Source organism: Aegilops tauschii, chromosome 6, assembly GCF_002575655.3.
Source record: "Aegilops tauschii subsp. strangulata cultivar AL8/78 chromosome 6, Aet v6.0, whole genome shotgun sequence".
NCBI classification, from domain to species: Eukaryota; Viridiplantae; Streptophyta; class Magnoliopsida; order Poales; family Poaceae; genus Aegilops; species Aegilops tauschii.
The window spans coordinates 210,072,825-210,092,098 of record NC_053040.3 but is presented as its reverse complement, the minus strand read 5'-3'; the positions used below and the strand labels follow the sequence as shown (position 1 = coordinate 210,092,098).

The following is a 19,274-nucleotide window of genomic DNA, read 5'->3' as shown; positions in this document are numbered from 1 at the left end:
AATCTTCTTTGCACAATGACCTCTACTCAAACACAATTTACCTATTGAATTAAAACAATTGCCAGACACTTTGAAATATGCTTATCTCGATGAGAAAAAGATATATCATGTTATTATTAGTGCTAACCTTTGAGAACATGAAGAATAAAGATAATTGAAAATTCTGAGGAAGCACCAAGATGCTATTGGGTGATGATATTAAGGGCATTAGTCCCACTCTATGTCAGCACAAGATTAATATGGAACTTGATGCTAAACCCGTTGTTGATCACAAACGATGTTGGAATCCTAAGATGAAAGAAGTGGCAAGAACTAAAATATTAAAGCTTCTGGAAGCTGGTATAATCTATCCCATAGCTGCTAGTAGATGGGTAAGTCTCGTTCATTGTGTCCCTAAGAAGGGAGGTATTACTGTTGTTCCTAATGATAAAAATGAACTTATTCCACAGAGAATTGTCACTGGCTACAGAATGGTAATTGATTTTAGAAAATTAAATAAAGCAACTAGAAAAGATCATTACCCTTTTCCTTTTATTGATCAAATGCTAGGAAGACTATCTAAGCACACACACTTTTGCTTCCTTGATGGATATTCTAGTTTTTCTCAAATACCTGTTTCACAACTTGACCAAGAGAAAACCATCTTTACTTGGAACTTATGCTTATAGACGTATGCCTTTTGGTTTATGCAATGCACCTGCTACCGTTCAAAGATGTATGACTACTATATTCTCTGATTTTTGTGAAAAGATTGTTGAGGTTTTCATGGATGATTCTGTTTACAGAACTTCTTTTGATGATTGCTTAAGCAACCTTGATCAAGTTTTGCAGAGATGTGAGCAAACTAATCTTTTCTTGAGTTGGGAGAAGTGCCATTTTATGGTTACTGAAGATATTGTCTTGGGGCATAAAATTTCCGAATGAGGTATTGAGGTGGATAAAGCTAAAGTTGATGAAATTGAGAAAATGCCATGTCCTAAATATAATAAAGGTATTCGTAGTTTTCTTGGTCATGCTGGTTTATGTAGGATGTTTATTAAAGACTTCTCTAAAATTTCTAGGCCTCTTACAAATCTTTTACAAAAGGATGTTCCATTTGTTTTTTATGATGATTGTGTAGAAGCCTTTGAAACAAGCAAGAAAGCCTTAACTTCTGCACCTATAGTATAACCACCTGATTTGAACTTGCCTTTTGAAATCATGTGTGATGCTAGTGATTATGATGTTGGTGCTGTTCTAGGACAAAGAGTTGATTAAAAAATTAAATGCTATCCATTATGTTAGTAAAACCCTAGACATTGCTCAACGAAACTATGCTACTACTGAAAAAGAATTTTTAGCAATTGTGTTTGCCTGTGATAAATTCAGATCTTATATTGTTGATTCTAAAGTAACTGTTCACACCGATCATGCTGCTATAAAACATCTTATGGAAAAGAAAGATGTTAAACCTAGACTCATTAGGTGGGTTCTCTTGCTACAAGAATTTGATTTACGTATTACTGGTATAAAAGGAGCTGAGAACCCCGTAGTTGATAACTTGTCTAGCTTAGAAAATATATCCTTGATGACCCACTACCTATTGATGATAGCTTTCCTGATGAACAACTAGCTGCAATAAATGTCTCTCATAAGACTCCTTGGTATGCTGACTATGCTAATTACATTGTCGCTAAATATTTACCACCTAGTTTCACGTACCAACAAAAGAAAGCATTCTTCTATGATTTAAGACATTACTTTTGGGATGACCCACACCTCTATAAAGAAGGGGTAGATGGTATTATTAGATGTTGTGTACCTGAGCATGAACAGGAACAAATCCTACGGAAATGTCACTCCGAAGCTTATGGAGGGCATCATGCGGGAGATAGAATTGCTCACAAGGTATTGCAATTTGGTTTTTATTGGCCTACTCTCTTGAAGGATTCCCGTAAGTATGTTCTATCTTGTGGTGAATGCCAAAGAATTGGTAATATCGGTAAGCGTCAAGAAATGCCTATGAATTATTCACTTGTTGTTGAACCATTTGATGTTTGGGGTTCTGATTACATGGGATCTTTTCCTTCCTCTAATGGGTATACTCATATCTTGGTTGCTGTCGATTATGTTACTAAGTGGGTAGAAGCTATTACAACTAGTAGTGTTGATCACAACACCTCTATTAAAATGCTTAAAGAAGTTATTTTCCCAAGGTTTGGAGTCCCTAGATACTTAATAACTGATGGCGGTTCACACTTTATTCATGGTGCTTTCCGTAAAATGCTTGCTAAATATGATGTTAACCATAGAATTGCATCACCCTATCATCCCCAATCTTGTGGTCAAGTTGAACTTGGCAACAGAGAAATAAAACTAATATTACAAAAGATTGTCAGTAGGTCCCAGAAGAATTGGTCTAAGAAATTAGATGATGTACTTTGGGCTTAAAGAACAGCATATAAAAATCCTATGGGTATGTCTCCTTATAAAATGGTTTATGGAAAAGCTTGTCATTTGCCTCTTGAGTTAGAACATAAAGCATATTGGGAAATTAAAGAACTCAACTCTTATTTGAAACTTGCTAGTGAAAAGAGGTTATTTGAATGGAGAACCCAAGCTTATGAAAATTCCAAACTATTTAAAGAAAAAGTTAAAAAGTGTGATAAAAGAATCCAAAAGCGGGAATTTAAAGTTGAAGAATATGTTCTTTTGTACAACTCTCGTTTCAGATTCTTTGCAGGAAAACTTCTCCCCAAATGGGAAGGACCATATATTATCAAAGAGGTTTATAGCTCTGGAGCTATCAAAACAAATAATGCCGAAGGTACTAACCCGAAGGTTGTCAATGGGCAAAGAATCAAACACTATATCTCAGGTACCCCTATTAATGTTGAAAGCAATATTATCCGAACGATGACACCAGAGGAACACATAAAAGAAACCTTCTGGAACACTCCAGAATCTTGAAAAATAGGAGGTACGTGATACGGTAAGTAAACAAACTCCAGGAAAATACGCAAAAGAATTTTTTTTCAGTTTCGGAATATTACAAAATTAGTTAAATAACCCAGAAGGCAACCAAAGAGGGCACAAAACACCAGGGCTTGCCTGGCTTGCCCAGGTGGGTTGTGCCCACCTCGGGTACCTTCCAGACTCCATTTTTCTCTCGTTTGCTTGTTTCCCAAGATAAAAATCTTTATATACCCCCCGAACCTATTGACCACCATATCACGGAGAAATCTTATGTTCTTCTTTCTTGTTGTTTTTTTGACAGATCCAGATCGCCATGGCCGCCTTGATCTCCTTCAAGGACAAGTTCTTCCACAACGTCATCAACCCATTTTTGCGGGAGGTGATGCAGCACCCTCAAGCCATTGAGATGCGTGAGGGGGTGCTCCACACCCGGGACGTCCAGGGGCCCAAAAGTATGGGGACCGTGGAGGCTAGGCTCGAAGCTATCGAGCAAGAGGTCTTCAAGTGCAAGGGGATGGTGGAACGTGGACTCAATGCCAAGCACCTCATGATTGAGGATTTCACCCGTGATCTCAAGGTGGATGGCCGGTCCATGAAATACATCGTCTTCACCTTCAACAAGCAAATCAATTTTCTTCAAAGCCAAATCTATGATCTCCAAAATCAAGTCTTTGAATACGAGGTGAGATTTAAAGGTATGAGTTTAGCTGCCAGTTGCAGGACTCGTGAGACATGCGCTTCCTCTTATGATGGTGAGCCGCTGCCATGGAAGCCGAAAGATAAGCTCTCTACTACCTGATCATCACCACCACCACCACCACCTTCACCACCAAAGGAGACTTGAGTATAGGGTATGGGCACTCCCCTTGGCTTGTGCAAAGCTTGGGGGAGGTGCCCCAGTATTGTATCACACCACCTCTTTGGCCTTTATTTATTTTAGTTCGATCTTTAGTTATCTTTTGAATTAGTTGAATAAAAAGTTTGGTTCAATCCTTTTTGAGTGTTTTGCTTAGTGATCTATCTATCTTTGTAATCGTGTGTGAGATATATAATAAAGTTCAGTTCGAGTTTTGCTTTCTTTACTTTTTTGTTTCAATCAAAATAAAGAAAAGGAATAATGAAAAAGATCATATGCTAATCTTATGGTAAGAAATGACATCACATAAGGAAAGGTATAAGTGGTAAAAAATTATTTGAGATTGACAAACATAGCATTGGTCAATAATGCAATTCATGAAAGAATTAATAAGGGAAGAGAAGATTCACATTCAAACACACTATCTTGGACATTTTATGATTGTGAGCCCCCATAAAAATATTTTATGCCAAATTTGTTGACGTTGGACAAGGAAGACAACATAATGATTTATGTTTGTTCATATTCACATAGAAGTTATATTGTCATAGATCCTTTAGCATGGTGTGCTTGCCCCCTTGAGGTGAATACGTTGGAAGGCGAAACTATAAGCCCCTATCTTCCTATGTGTCTGGTTGAAACTTTTTGCTCATGGGTATGCGGTGAGTGTTAGCAATCCTAGAAGATTATATGATGGTTGAGTTTGTGGACTTGCCAAAAGGCTCTGATACGTGACCCTTCCTGAAAAGATGATGAATTGTAGTTGCAAAGTTGACTGAGAACATAGTTTGTTGGTTTTCAATAGATTTTATGCTTTATACTTTGATGTTCTGATGAATTGTTACTTACTCATGAGAAGTTATATGATAAAAGTTCTATTGTAAAGTTTGTTGCTGTTATAATAACTAGCAAAGTGGCCTCGATGCGCGGGCTAGAACATTGTAAAGTTTCTTAATAAGATCATATTATTTGATTTGTCTAAAGAATAATTTGAACCAAATGTGATGACATTTACATATATAAAATTTCATGAATACCCGCTTCCAATGTTGGACCAATATTAATCTTATTTTTAATCAACATTGACATAGTATGTTTTGGTACATCTGTTGCCCATCGAATTTATGATATAGATATGAGAGGTAGTAATTTGTGAAAAGGCACTTCCTTTATTATCCCAAATATTCAATTAATTGTATGCCCCTATCTACCCCCTTTGGTCTTCAAAAAGATGACCATAATAGTTCAAAACATTTAGGGGCAACGTCTTAAAGATGGGACGAAATATTATTTATATGAAGTCGATGGAGTAAGAACGTCGCTGCAATACCTGAGGTTAGCTTATTAGTCCGTCTAATTATAAATAAGAATATTTTCCTTGGTACAAAATAGCGGGTATTTCTTTTAGATTATTGACAATTGTAATTATGTGTTCCTGATTTAATTTTTCAAATTTGTAAGTATTTGCTTTAGATGTATGTGCACATAGCAGAAATTCGAAGGTTCTCCGGTATGAAGATGGTTATTATTAGGAGCAAGGAGATGAGCAAAACATACCTAGCATGTGGTGTTTTGCTAGTTATTTGGATGGTTCTACACATTTTATTTTCGGAATATAGGGCATTGCATGTGTATACTAAGGTGCATCGGTTTATATTTTGATACATATGCGTATTGTCGAACATGCACCGAGGAGGTCAATGTTATTCGTACATGTTGGGTGCTCTATCAATTTATTCTTCGGGAGTGCGACAGAAATCGATACAAGGGTGGAGTGATGGACCATCGTGTGTCCAGATTATAATGTGTGGATCATCAGGACGACGTGTAATGCGCCTATCCAGCCAGTCACCCAGTAGTCTGCATTCAGAATGATATGCTGAAACCATAGCCTGAAGATTGGGCTGATATGGTCTTATAAAGGTGGAAGGAATGCATTAGAAACAACAAAATATGAGTAGACTGTCATTCTCTCAGTGGAGAAACCATGCTTGCATCTGCTCGACACGAGTAGCCTATGATGTGATCTTATCCTTAGGTCTTGCACCATGCATGTGGCCCATTTGTCTCCCCCGAACACGTCTCCATGAAAAATGAACGATACGTGCGAGATTAGTGGGAAGTGAGATGGAATGACAGACTCGACGATGAAGATGTTTAGAGTTACACATTTGTATGTGTACCTTTATTTTCTTTTTCTTTCACGGATTAAGGACATTGTACGTACCCACAAAAAAGTACCAACAAAAAAAGGACATTATACGTATGTATGCGACGTGGGATGTGTGCATGTTTTTTTGCGAGTGGACGTGTTCATGTTTGATGGATTGTGATGTTTTTTTCTGTAGATTATAAGGGTGTTGGGTGTGGGATGTCTACATGTTTTTTTCCTGTTGAAAGGATGTGTGTGTGGGTGCCTGATCAATATGAAGATGTTTAGAGTTACACATTTGTATGTGTACCTTTATTTTCTTTTTCTTTCATGGATTAAGGACATTGTACGTACCTGCAAAATAGTACCAACAAAAAAAAGGACATTATACGTATGCATGCGACGTGGGACGTGTGCATGTTTTTTTGCGAGTGGACGTGTTCATGTTTGATGGATTGTGTGTTTTTTTGTAAATTATAAGGGTGTTGGGCGTAGGATGTCTACGTGTTTTTCCTGTTGAAAGGATGTGTGCGTGGGTGCCTGATCAATATGTGAGGTCATTTTTTTTCTTTCTTTCCTGGATAAAGGGCATGGGACGTGGGATTTGTACGTGGTTGTTTTTTTATTTTTGAAAGGATGTGTATGTGCCTAATGGATATGTGACAGCTACATTATTTTTTCTTTTAAAAGATGTGTGCGTGCATGCCTGATCAATAAGTGGGGTCGTTCCTCTTTTTTCTTTCTTTCTTTCTTGGATAAAGGCCATGGGACATGGGATTTGTACGTGTTTTATTTTTATTTTTTGAAAGGATGTGTACATGTCTGATGGATATGTGATGGCTACGTTATTTTCTTAGGGTCCACCAGTTTAGGAAGTCCAAGGCTATTTATTGTGGGATTTTCTAGCATATTTAAATAAAGGTATGACACGTTAACTCGTGGTCTGTTATGATGATGCTATATATGTTACGCATATCTAACGGTTACATGATTATAATTTTAAAAGACCTACCAAATCAAGGGCTAGTATTTTCTGATTAACATGGAATTTTTTATACTAATTCTCTTGCTTCTAATTAACCCATCATTTACTTTATATATATAAATAGATATGCATGATGCTTCTATGTCCGTATTTTGTTTTTATCGACACCTCTCTCTCTAAGCATTTGGACATGTTTTGTCGATTTCGGTTTTTCGCTTGAGGACAAGCGAGGTCTAAGCTTGGGGAGTTGATACGTCCATTTTGCATCATGTTTACCTACTGTTATTTACTACATTTTTATGCATAATAATGCTTTTTGGGGTACTTCTAATGCCTTTTCTTTCATAATATGCAAGGTTTACACAAAGAGGGAGAATACCGACAACTGAAATTATGGACGTGAAAAAGTTACGTCAGATTTACCTATTCTGCACATCTCCAAATGAGCTGAAAATTTACGGAAATTGTTTGGGAATAAAAGAAAAATACTGGAGCAAATAACTACCGCAGGAGGCTCATGCTACTTCTTGAGCTTGCGTTGGTTTTTCCCTTGAAGAGGAAAGGGTGATGTAGCAAAGTAGAGATAAGTATTTCCCTCAGTTAAGAACCAAGGTATCAATCCAGTAGGAGAAACACGCAAGTCCCCAATATATGCACCTACACAAACAATCAAACACTTGCACCCAACACAAAAAAGGGGTTGTCAATCCCTTCACGGTCACTTGCAAAGGTGAGATCTGATAGAGATAGATATAAAAGATTACTAAACGTAAAACGAAATAAAATTAAATAAATTGCAGCAAGGTATTTTTGGTAATTTTGATATATAAATCTGAAAACACATGAACAAAAATAGACCCGTGGGCCATAGGTTTCACTAGAGGCTTCTCTCTTGAAGGCAAATAATACAGTGGGTGAACAAATTACTGTCGAGCAATTGATAGAAAAGCGCAAAGTTATGACAATATCCAAGGAAATGATTATGAATATAGGCATCACGTCTGTGTCAAGTAGACCGACTCCTGCCTACATCTACTACTATTACTCCACACATTGACCGCTATCCAGCATGCATCTAGAATATTAAGTTCATAAGAATGGAGTAGCGCCTTAAGTAAGATGACATGATGTCGAGGGATAAACTCAAGCAATATGATGAAAACCCCATATTTTTACCCTTGATGGCAACAATACAAATACGTGCCTCGCTACCCCTGCTTTGTCACTGGGTGAGGACACCGCAAGATTGAATCCAAAACTAAGCACCTCTCCCATTGCAAGAAAAACCAATCTAGTTGGCCAAACCAAACCGATAATTCAAATAGAAATACAAAGATATCAAATCATGCATATAATAATTCAGAGAAGATTCAAATAATATTCATAGATAAGCTGATCATAAATCCGCAATTCATCGATCTTGACAAACACACCGCAAAAGAAGATTACATCGGAAAGATCTCCAAGAACATTGAGGAGAACATGGTATTGAGAATCAAAGGGAGAGAAGAAGCCATCTAGCTACTAGCTATGGACCCGTAGGTCTGTGGTAAACTACTCATACTTCATCGGAGGGGCAATAGGGGTGATGTAGATGCCCTCGGTTATTGAATCCCCCTCCGGCAGGATGCCGGAAAAGGCCCCAAGATGGGATCTCACGGGAACAGAAGGTTACGGCAGCGGAAAAGTATTTTGGTGGACGCTTCTAGTCGTTTGGGAATATTTGGGAATTTATAAGCCAAGAATTAGGGTTATAAGAGCTCCGAGGGGCCCACAAGCCAGGGGGCGCCCCCCTGGGGAACACCCTGGAGGCTTGTCGCCTCCTCGGGACTCCTCTGACTTCATCTCCAAGTCCTACGTATGTCTTCTGGTCCAAGAAAAATCATCACAAAAGTTTATTCCGTTTGGAGTCCATTTGATATTCAGTTTTTGTAAAACTCAAAAACAAGGAAAAAACAGAAACTGGCACTGGGCTCTAGGTTAATAAGTTAGTCCCAAAATGGCATATTAATGCATATAAAACATCCGAAACAGATAATATAATAGCATGGAACAATCAAAAATTATAGATACGTTGGAGACGTATCAAGCATCCCCAAGCTTAATTCCTACTCGTCCTTGAGTAGGTAAATGATAAAAATAGAATTTTTGATGTGGAATGCTACCTAACATATTTATCCATGTAATTTTCTTTATTGTGGCATGAATGTCCAGATCCATAAGATTCAAAACAAAAGTTTAATATTGACATAAAAACAACAATATTTCAAGCATACTAATAAAGCAATCATGTCTTCTCACAATAACATGGCCAAAGAAAGTTATCCCTACAAAATCATATAGTCTGGCTATACTCCATCTTCATCACACAATGTATTAAATCATGTACAACCTTGATGACAAGCCAAGCAATTGTTTCATACTTTTGATGTTCTCAAACTTTTTCAACTTTCACGCAATACATGAGCGTGAGCCGTGGATATAGCACTATAGGTGGAATAGAATATGGTGGTTGTGGAGAAGACAAAAAGAGGGAGATAGTCTCACATCAACTAGGCGTATCAATGGTCTATGGAGATGCCCAAAATAGATATCAATGTGAGTGAGTAGGGATTGCCATGCTACGGATGCACTAGAGCTGTAAGTTTATGAAAGCTCAAAAGGAAACTAAGTGGGTGTGCATCCAACTCGCTTGCTCACGAAGACCTAAGGCAATTTGAGGAAGCCCATCATTGGAATATACAATCCAAGTTATATAATGAAAAATTCCAACTAGTATATGAAAGTGACAACATAGGAGACGCTCTATCATGAAGATCATGGTGCTACTTTGAAGCACAAGTGTGGAAAAAGGATAGTAACATTGTCCCTTCTCTCTTTTCTCTCTTTTTTGGTGGGCTTCTTTGGCCTCTCTTTTTTGTGGGCTTCTTTGGCATGTTTTATTTTTTATAAAGTCCGGAGACTTATCCCAACTTGTGAGGGAATCATAGCTTCCATCATCCTTTCCTCACATGGGACAATGCTCTAATAATGATGATCATCACACTTTTATTTACTTACAACTCGATACTTAGAACAAAATATGACTCTATATGAATGCCTCCGGCGGTGTACCGGGATGTGCAATGATCTAGCGTAGCAAATGACATCAAAAAACGGACAAGCCATGTAAACATCATGCTAGCTATCTTACGATCATGCAAAGCAATATGACAATGATGGTGCGTGTCATAATAAAACGGAACAGTGGAAGTTGCGTGGCAATATATCTCAGAATGGCTATGGAAATGCCATAATAGGTAGGTATGGTGGCTGTTTTGAGGAAGGGATATGGTGGGTTTAATGCATCGGCGAAAGTTGTGCGGTACTAGAGAGGCTGGCAATGGTGGAAGGGTGAGAGTGTGTATAATCCATGGACTCAACATTAGTCATAAAGAACTCACATACTTATTGCAAAAATCTATTAGTCATCGAACCAAAGTACTACACTCATGCTCCTAGGGGGATAGATTGGTAGGAAAAGATGATCGCTCGTCCCCGACCGCCACTCATAAGGAAGACAATCAATTAATAAATCATGTTCCGACTTCATCACATAACAGTTCACCATACGTTCATGCTACGGGAATCACAAACTTTAACACAAGTATTTCTACCAATCCACAATTACTCACTAGCATGACTCTAATATCACCATCTTTATATCTCAAAACAATCATAAGGAATCAAACTTCACATAGTATTCAACGCACTTTATATGAAAGTTTTTATTATATCCCTCTTGGATGCCCATCATATTAGGACTAAATTCATAACCAAAGCAAATTACCATGCTGTTTAGAGAGACTCTCAAAATAATATAAGTGAAGCATGAGAGTTCAGCAATTTCTATAAAATAAAGCCACCGCCATGCTCTAAAAAGAGATAAGTGAAGCACTAGAGCAAAATTGCCTAGCTCAAAAGATATAAGTGAAGCACGTAGAGTATTCTAATAAATTCACGATGCATGCGTGTCTGTCTCAAAAGGTGTGTGCAGCAAGGATGATTGTGGAAAACTAAAAAGCAAAGACTCATATCATACAAGACGCTCCAAGCAAAACACATATCATGTGGTGAATAAAAATATAGCCTCAAGTAAATTTACCTGTAGACGAAGACGAAAGAGGGGATGCCATCCGGGGCATCCTGAAAGGACAAGTGCTCCCTGGGTGATTTTGGTAATTAAGGTCAACATATCTCTTGTTGGACTAATGTTTTCACCTAGTATATTTCAGATAAGTTCAACAACGGAGTGGCGTGGACAAGAAGATGTGGAACCCCTTCAAGATGCTAAGGACAAAGGATTGGCTCAAGCTCAAAGCTCAAGACTCTGCATTTTCTATTTTAGTGATCCAAGATCACATTGAGTCCATAGGAAAGCCAATACTATTAAGAGGGGGTGAGGTGTTGCTTAATGCCTTGCTTGCTCAAAGTGCTTAGTGATATGCTCCAAAGCCCTCAACCACTTTCTCACATCCACATATGTCCCAAACCAAAAGTCAAACTCGGCCCCACCGAAACTTTCTATCCGGCGCCACTGAGTTCTCTTGACATAGCCACTGCCAGAAACCCTAATCAATTCGGTCTCACCGAGATGGGCTTGCAAACTCTCTGTTGCCTATTGCAATAATTTCGGTCTCACCGAGATATGCAATCGGTCCCACCGAGTTTGCTTGGCCAACTCTCTGTTTTGCTTATTACCCAAATCGGTCCCACCGAGTTTGTGCAATCAGTCAAACCGATATGAGGCTTTACCCTAACCCTAGCACATCGGTCCCACCGAGTTGATCAATTCGGTCCCACCGAAATGCCTAACGGTCACATTATGAACTAAATCGGTCTGACCGAGTTCTCTGAATCGGTCCCACCGAGTTTGGTAAATTGTGTGTAACAGTTAGATTTGGTGTGGAGGCTATATATACCCATCCACCCACTCTTCATTCGTGGAGAGAGCCATCAGAACATGCCTACACTTCCAACATACATTTTGTGAGAGAGAACCACCTACACTTGTGCTGAGGTCAAGATATTCCATTCCAACCACATAAATCTTGATCTCTAGCCTTCCCCAAGTTGCTTTCCACTAAATCATCTTACCACCAAATCCAATCCTATGAGAGAGAGTTGAGTGTTGGGGAGACTATCATTTGAAGCACAAGAGCAAGGAGTTCAACATATCACACCATATGTTACCTCTTGGAGAGTGGTGTCCCCTAGATTGGCTAGGTGTCACTTGGGAGCCACCGTCAAGATTGTGGAGTTGAACCAAGGAGTTTGTAAGGGCAAGGAGATCGCCTACTTCGTGAAGATCTACCCGAGTGAGGCAAGTCCTACGTGGGCGACGGCCATGGTGGAATAGACAAGGTTGCTTCTTCGTGGACCCTTCGTGGGTGGAGCCCTCCGTGGACTCGTGCAACCGTTACCCTTCATGGGTTGAAGTCTCCATCAACGTGGATGTACGATAGCACCACCTATCGGAACCACGGATAAAAAAACCTCCGTGTCTCCAAATTGCGTTTGCACACTCCAATCCCATCCCTTTATATTCTTGCAACTTGCATGCTTTACTTTCCGCTGCTCATATACTCTTATCATGCTTGCTTGATATGTATTGTGAATGTGTAAACTTGTGCTAAAACTCCACTTTAACTTAAAGAAATTAAAAACTACAACTTTTATTGCTAGGAGTCTATTCACCCCCCCTCTAGACACTTCTTCTCGATCCTTTCAATTGGTATCAGAGCCTTGGTCTCCATTGCTTTGGTTTAAACACCTTTGGAGGAAGATGGATGTGTCTACATTGGGGAGTCTTAGACATAGAGTGCCTATTCTTGATGGAGAGTTCTTCCATGAGTGGAAAAATGAGATGCTTGAGATTTTCAATTAATATCATTTGAACAAGTACATTACTAGCCCTTGTGCACCTCATATTGACCCTTTGCATCCCACACCCGATGAGGATCTTGACATGATTCGCAATCTTAGATATATCAATCTTATCATTAGAGGATTGCCCAAAAATTTGATTGCTAGCTTACCTACTCTTGGTTGTTCCTATACTGTATGGAGATTTCTTGAGGAATGATTCCCAAATTATTCCTTGAAAAATCTAGACGAAATTCTCCATAGGTCTATAGAGATGGGTACTAGTGATCCTAAGTTTGATGATTGTCTATTTGAGCTTCGTGATCTCATGCGTTCCAAAGGAGATGTTGGAATTATTAGCAATATCATTTCCGAAGTCATTAGAATCCATAGAGATGAACATTGTTACGATCATACTTCTAATGAATTACCCTCTCTAGGAGTTGATCAATCACAAGACGATATAGAACATGGATACTATGATGAGGATGATGATAGTGACTATGATCTTGATGATGCAATGAGATGCTTTGTTCTTATGGCTAATCTTCGCGGCTACATGGCTGGAGGAAAGGAATGGGTCCTTGATAGTGGATGTACTGATCATATGACCGGAGACAAAGATATGTTTCGTGAGCTTGCTGAAAACGACGGCCCTTGAAAGTATGTCAGTTTCGGTGATAACTCAAAGGGTAAGGTGGTTGGCCTCGGTAAGGTGGCCATCTCACATGATAGCTCCATACAAAATGTCATGCTCGTTGAATCTCTTGGGTACAATTTACTTTTAGTATCTAGACTTGCTGATTTCGGTTTCAATGTCCTATTTACTGAACTAGACTGTCAAGTTTTTCGAAGAGACAATCATAAAATGGTCTTTACCGGTATACGTAGAGGTGATCTTTACATTGTTGATTTCACTAAAAAGGCTCAACCTAGAACTTTCTTAATTGCTAAATCTTCTAAAGGCTGGTTGTGGCATAGAAGGCTAGGTCATGTGGGCATGGGAAATCTTGATAAGCTTATTAAAGGTGATCATATCCTTGGAGTAAAAGATGTTATATTTGACAGGGATAGACTTTGTAGTGCTTGTCAAGCAGGAAAACAAGTTGGAGGAAGTCACCCCGTGAAGAACATCACGACCACGAGAAGACCGCTCGAGCTACTTCACATGGATCTCTTTGGTCCCAATGCCTACAAGAGTCTCGATGGTAACTCATTTGGTCTAGTCATAGTCGATGATTTTTCAAGATTTACATGGGTGTTCTTTGTTGATGATAAATCGCAGGTCCAAAAGATCTTCAAAAACTTCGCTAGGAAGGCCCAAAATCAATTTGAAGTGAAGATCAAGAAGGTTTGGAGCGACAATGGAACGGAGTTCAAGAACGCAAATGTGGATACCTTTCTTGAAGAAGAAGGGATTTCACACGAGTTCTCGGCTATGTACACACCTCAACAAAATGGAGTTGTTGAGAGGAAGAACCGAACTCTTATTGAGATGGCAAGAAAGATGCTTGATGAGTACAAGACTCCAAAACACTTTTGGGCGGAAGCGGTTGAGACAGCTTGTCATGCAACAAATCGCTTGTATCTTCACAAGCTACTCGGCAAGAAGGCATACGAGCTCCTCACCGGTAACAAACCCCAAGTTGCATACTTTCGAGTATTCGGCTCAAAGTGCTACATTCTTGATAAGCATCGTCGTTATAAATTTGCTCCTAAATCTCATGAAGGTTTCCTACTTGGTTATGCTCAAACTCTCACACTTACCGTGTCTACAACAATTTCACCCGAAAGGTTGAAGAGACGGTAGATGTGAAGTTTGATGAATCTAACGGCTCGCAAGTAGAGCAATTGCCAATTGATGTAGGAGACAAAGACCCTTCGGAAGCAATCCAAGACTTGTCTATCGGCAAGATTCGTCCAACGGAGGTGAAGGAGAGTACCTCGTCCGTCCAAGTGGAAGCTTCTACCTCACAACAAGGTGAACCAAGAATTGACATGGAAGCATCCACGAGTGGGACACACCAAGACGAAGAAAACGAAGACGTACACCAAGATGAACCTCATCAACCTCCTTCTCCACCACGAAAAGAGAACGACAACGTCAACAATGAAGAAGAACAAGATGAAGAAGATGTTCCACCCCGACCCAAGCAAAAGCTCCCACGAGTTCGAGCAAGAGTCGCCAAAGACCATCCCGTCGAGCAAATCTACAATGATATCCAAACCGGGAGAATCACTCGCTCTAAAACTCGTTTGGCTAACTTTTGTGAACATTATTCATTCATCTCTAGCATTGAACCTATGAAGGTTGAAGAAGCATTGGAAGATCCGGATTGGATAAATGCCATGCATGAAGAGCTACACCACTTTGAGAGAAATCAAGTGTGGACATTGGTCGAGAAGCCCGACAACAACCACAACATCATCGGTACCAAATGGGTGTTTCGCAACAAGCAAGATGAAGATGGTCAAGTCGTCTGCAACAAAGCTCGTCTAGTCGCCCAAGGCTACACTCAAGTCGAAGGTATGGATTATGGTGGACATATGCCCCCGTTGCTAGACTTGAGTCCATTCGCATGTTACTTGATTATGCTAATCACCATGATATCACCTTGTACCAAATGGACATTAAAAGTGCTTTTCTAAATGGTGAAATTGAGGAGGAAGTTTATGTTAACCAACCTCCCGGCTTTGTCAATCCTAAGAAACCTAATCATGTTTACAAACTTCACAAAGCTCTTTATGGTCTTAAACAAGCTCCTAGAGCATGGTATAAATGCTTGACCAAGTTCCTTATTGAAAAAGGCTTTGAAATTGGAAAAATAGATTCTACTCTTTTTACTAAAAGGGTTAATGGAGAACTATTTGTGTGCCAAATTTATGTTGATGATATTATATTTGGTTCGAATAACCCTCATTTTAGTGAGAAGTTTGGAAAGCTAATGTCGGAGAAGTTTGAGATGTCTATGATGAGTGAACTCAAATTCTTTCTTGGTTTGCAAATCAAGCAAAGTAAGGAAGGTACCTTTGTTTCTCAAACAAAGTACACCAATGAGTTATTCAAGAAGTTCAATATGCAAGAATGCAAAGGTATGAATACACCCATGCCTACTAGTGGACATCTTGACTTGACTAAGGACGGTGAACCGGTTGATCAAAAAGTTTACCGCTCTATGATCGGTTCATTGTTATATATATGTGCCTCTCGTCCCGATATTATGCTAAGTGTGTGCATGTGTGCACGATATCAAGCAGCCCCCAAAGAATGTCATCTTAAGGCTGTGAAAAGGATAGTGAGATACTTAATACATACACCAAATTTTGGCATTTGGTATCCTAAGAGGTCTTCCTTTGATCTTGTTGCCTATTCCGACTCGGACTATGCGGGAGACAAGGTTGATAGAAAGTCCACTTCGGGTACTTGTCAATTTCTTGGTAGATCCCTTCTGTCTTGGTCCTCCAAGAAACAAAACTCGGTATCCTTATCCACCGCCGAAGCGGAATACATTGCCGCCGGTTCATGTTGTGCTCAATTACTTTGGATGACCCAAACTCTTAAAGATTATGGGATCAATGTGAAACATGTCCCATTGCTTTGTGACAATGAAAGTGCTATTAAGATTGCTCACAATCCCGTGCAACATTCTCGAACTAAGCATATTGAAGTTCGTCATCATTTCATTCGAGATCATGTTGCTAAAGGGGACATTGATCTTAAGCATGTTCGTACTGATAAGCAATTGGCGGATATATTCACCAAACCGCTTGATGAGAAAGTCTTTTGCCGTTTGAGAGGTGAATTGAACATCATTGATGCTTCAAACTTGGAGTAGGGACTCCATTTGGATACATGCAAGGCATGAATCTATGACCAATCCTTGATATTTCTTTCATGATGCTATTTACATGTCTTGGATATATTTGCACCCTTGCATGTTATCTAACCCTTGTAGGTACTTGGATGAATCTAAATCTATGAGATTGCAACTCTCTCACATCTTGAGCAATCTCTACATCACCAAGTCTCTACAATACGGTGGTTGATGACAAGGAAGCACGCAACCCTTCAACATATCCTTTGACAAATTATATGTATAAAATTTCATGATTGTCATTTTGGATACACAAGTGCTCTTCCTTGCAAAACTAACCCATGTAGGTAGATGAACTCAAATTACAAGTGGCGCTCCCAACTCTTGATGAACTACATCAACTTTGAGCAACCCACACAAGTTCAACTACATGATCAAGATCAATGCTACCACCCAAGGTATGTCATTCCATCTTAGAGAAACTTTACCCGAAGACATGGGTCAAAGCAGCTCAACAAGATGTGAATACATCAAATGCTTAAACGAAAAATGGTAACCCCATTTTGAGCTTAAACGATGAGTATGACTTATGATCAAGTGCTCTCACTTGACTCCTTAGTCAATATACTCTAACATAGGTGACTTTGTCACTGCCCAATTCTAGATGAAGTTCTCTAGTGTTTCTTTGAGTTTTTGCATTTTGTCCTTTGCATATTTATTCCCTTTTCTTTATCAAAAAAAAAACTTCATCTAGATTTTCTTTTCTTTGTTCTGTTCTGCATTCCCTGCATCCAATTCTTTGCAAATCTTTCAGCTAACTCCTTGTAAATCCTTGTGAGATCTTACTTGACTAGTGAGCTGAGGTGACAAGTGTTTTCTTTATGATGAACTCGGTCACACCAGTTTGTTGTTTTCGGTCCAACCGAACCCTTCGGTGCAACCGAAGCACACAACTCGATGCCACCGATTTCACTACAGGAAAGACAACTTGCCACTTGTTCCTCCATTCTTTTTGCTCCAGGTCCACTCAATGATTCTTGTCCTCTACCAGCATCACATTCGACTTGCTGCTTTGCTTTGTGACTCAAGGACCAAACCCATTTGTAACAAACATCCAGAAGAGCCCTTCTTGGAAATTGATGTCAAAGGGGGAGAGAGAGAGATCACATCAAAGCTTAATCATTTCTATAGGGGAGAGAGAATACTCAGGGGGAGAGAGTTCTTCATAATGAGAAAGAAGTATCACATCAAAGACCCTAGATGCTTGGTGTTCAAGAGGAGAGAAGTCACATGTCTTTAAGAGGGGAAAGACATGTTCATATTTGATTGTTTGCATTTGCTCTATTTTTTTCTTCTTTGCTCTGATTTTCTCTTCCGTATCTTCTCCCATATCCCATGCAAGATTCAGGGGGAGCAAGACATCTAAGGGGAGGAAATCCTTGAATTCATTGCATATCTTTACCTTTGGGGACATGTCTATATCCAATAGAGTACTCTGTACTCACTCTCTACATGTCATCCCAATCTTGGTACTCTTGTGGGTTCTTTGTTTGCTCTGGCTAGTAGATGTATCTGTGTTATCTAACCTTGTTTACTCAGGTTCAGTCTTTCCTAAGCCAACTCAAGACCACAAGGTAAGTATATGCATCACACTCATGTGCATGAGGATTTCTTGCTGATGTACATACTGTTTGCAAGAAGGACTCATGAGCATGAAGGTACATTTCCTATACTCACAACATTTGCTCTGATGCATATAGCCAAGATACATGTAACACATTGCTTACTCTGTCATGCTTATGCATTCACATGCTCCTATATTCATGTAGGGGGAGCCTATGCATGTTACATGTCTTTCCAAAGCTTTACTTGTTATTCTCTATATCTTTATCTAAAGCTTTGATGTATGTTGCCATCAATTACCAAAAAGGGGAGATTGAAAGCACAAGTGCTCCCTGGGTGATTTTGGTAATTAATGTCAACATATCTCTTGTTGGACTAATGTTTTCACCTAGTATATTTCAGATAAGTTCAACAACGGAGTGGCGTGGACAAGATGATAAGGACAAAGGATTGGCTCAAGCTCAAAGCTCAAGACTCTGCATTTTCTATTTTAGTGATCCAAGATCACATTGAGTCCATAGGAAAGCCAATACTATTAAGAGGGGGTGAGGTGTTGCTTAATGGCTTGCTTGCTCAAAGTGCTTAGTGATATGCTCCAAAGCCCTCAACCACTTTCTCACATCCACATATGTCCCAAACCAAAAGTCAAACTCGGCCCCACCGAAACTTTCTATCCGGCGCCACCGAGTCTCTTGACATAACCACTGCCAGAAACCCTAATCAATTCGGTCTCACCGAGATGGGCTTGCAAACTCTCTGTTGCCTATTGCAATAATTTCGGTCTCACCGAGATATGCAATCGGTCCCACCGAGTTTGCTTGGCCAAGTCTCTATTTTGCTTATTACCCAAATCGATCCCACCGAGTTTGTGTAATCGGTTAAACCGATATAAGGCTTTACCCTAACCCTAGCACATCGGTCCCACCGAGTTGATCAATTCGGTCCCACCGAAATGCCTAACAGTCACATTATGAACTAAATCGG

At 39.5% G+C, this 19,274-nt stretch overlaps 1 protein-coding gene across 1 annotated transcript; it reads left to right on the top strand.

Moving 5' to 3' along the window:
• Nucleotides 1-3,268: 3,268 nt before the first annotated feature.
• LOC109784813 (uncharacterized) lies at nt 3,269-3,754 on the top strand. Its single transcript, XM_020343414.1, has one exon. It carries the CDS (start codon nt 3,269-3,271, stop codon nt 3,752-3,754), a length of 486 nt encoding a protein of 161 aa, XP_020199003.1.
• The last annotated feature ends 15,520 nt before the right edge of the window (nt 3,755-19,274 follow it).

Excerpts from the sequence above, each read along its gene's own strand:
- LOC109784813 (XM_020343414.1), top strand. The coding sequence starts at position 3,269 with ATGGCCGCCTTGATCTCCTTCAAGGACAAGTTCTTCCACAACGTCATC.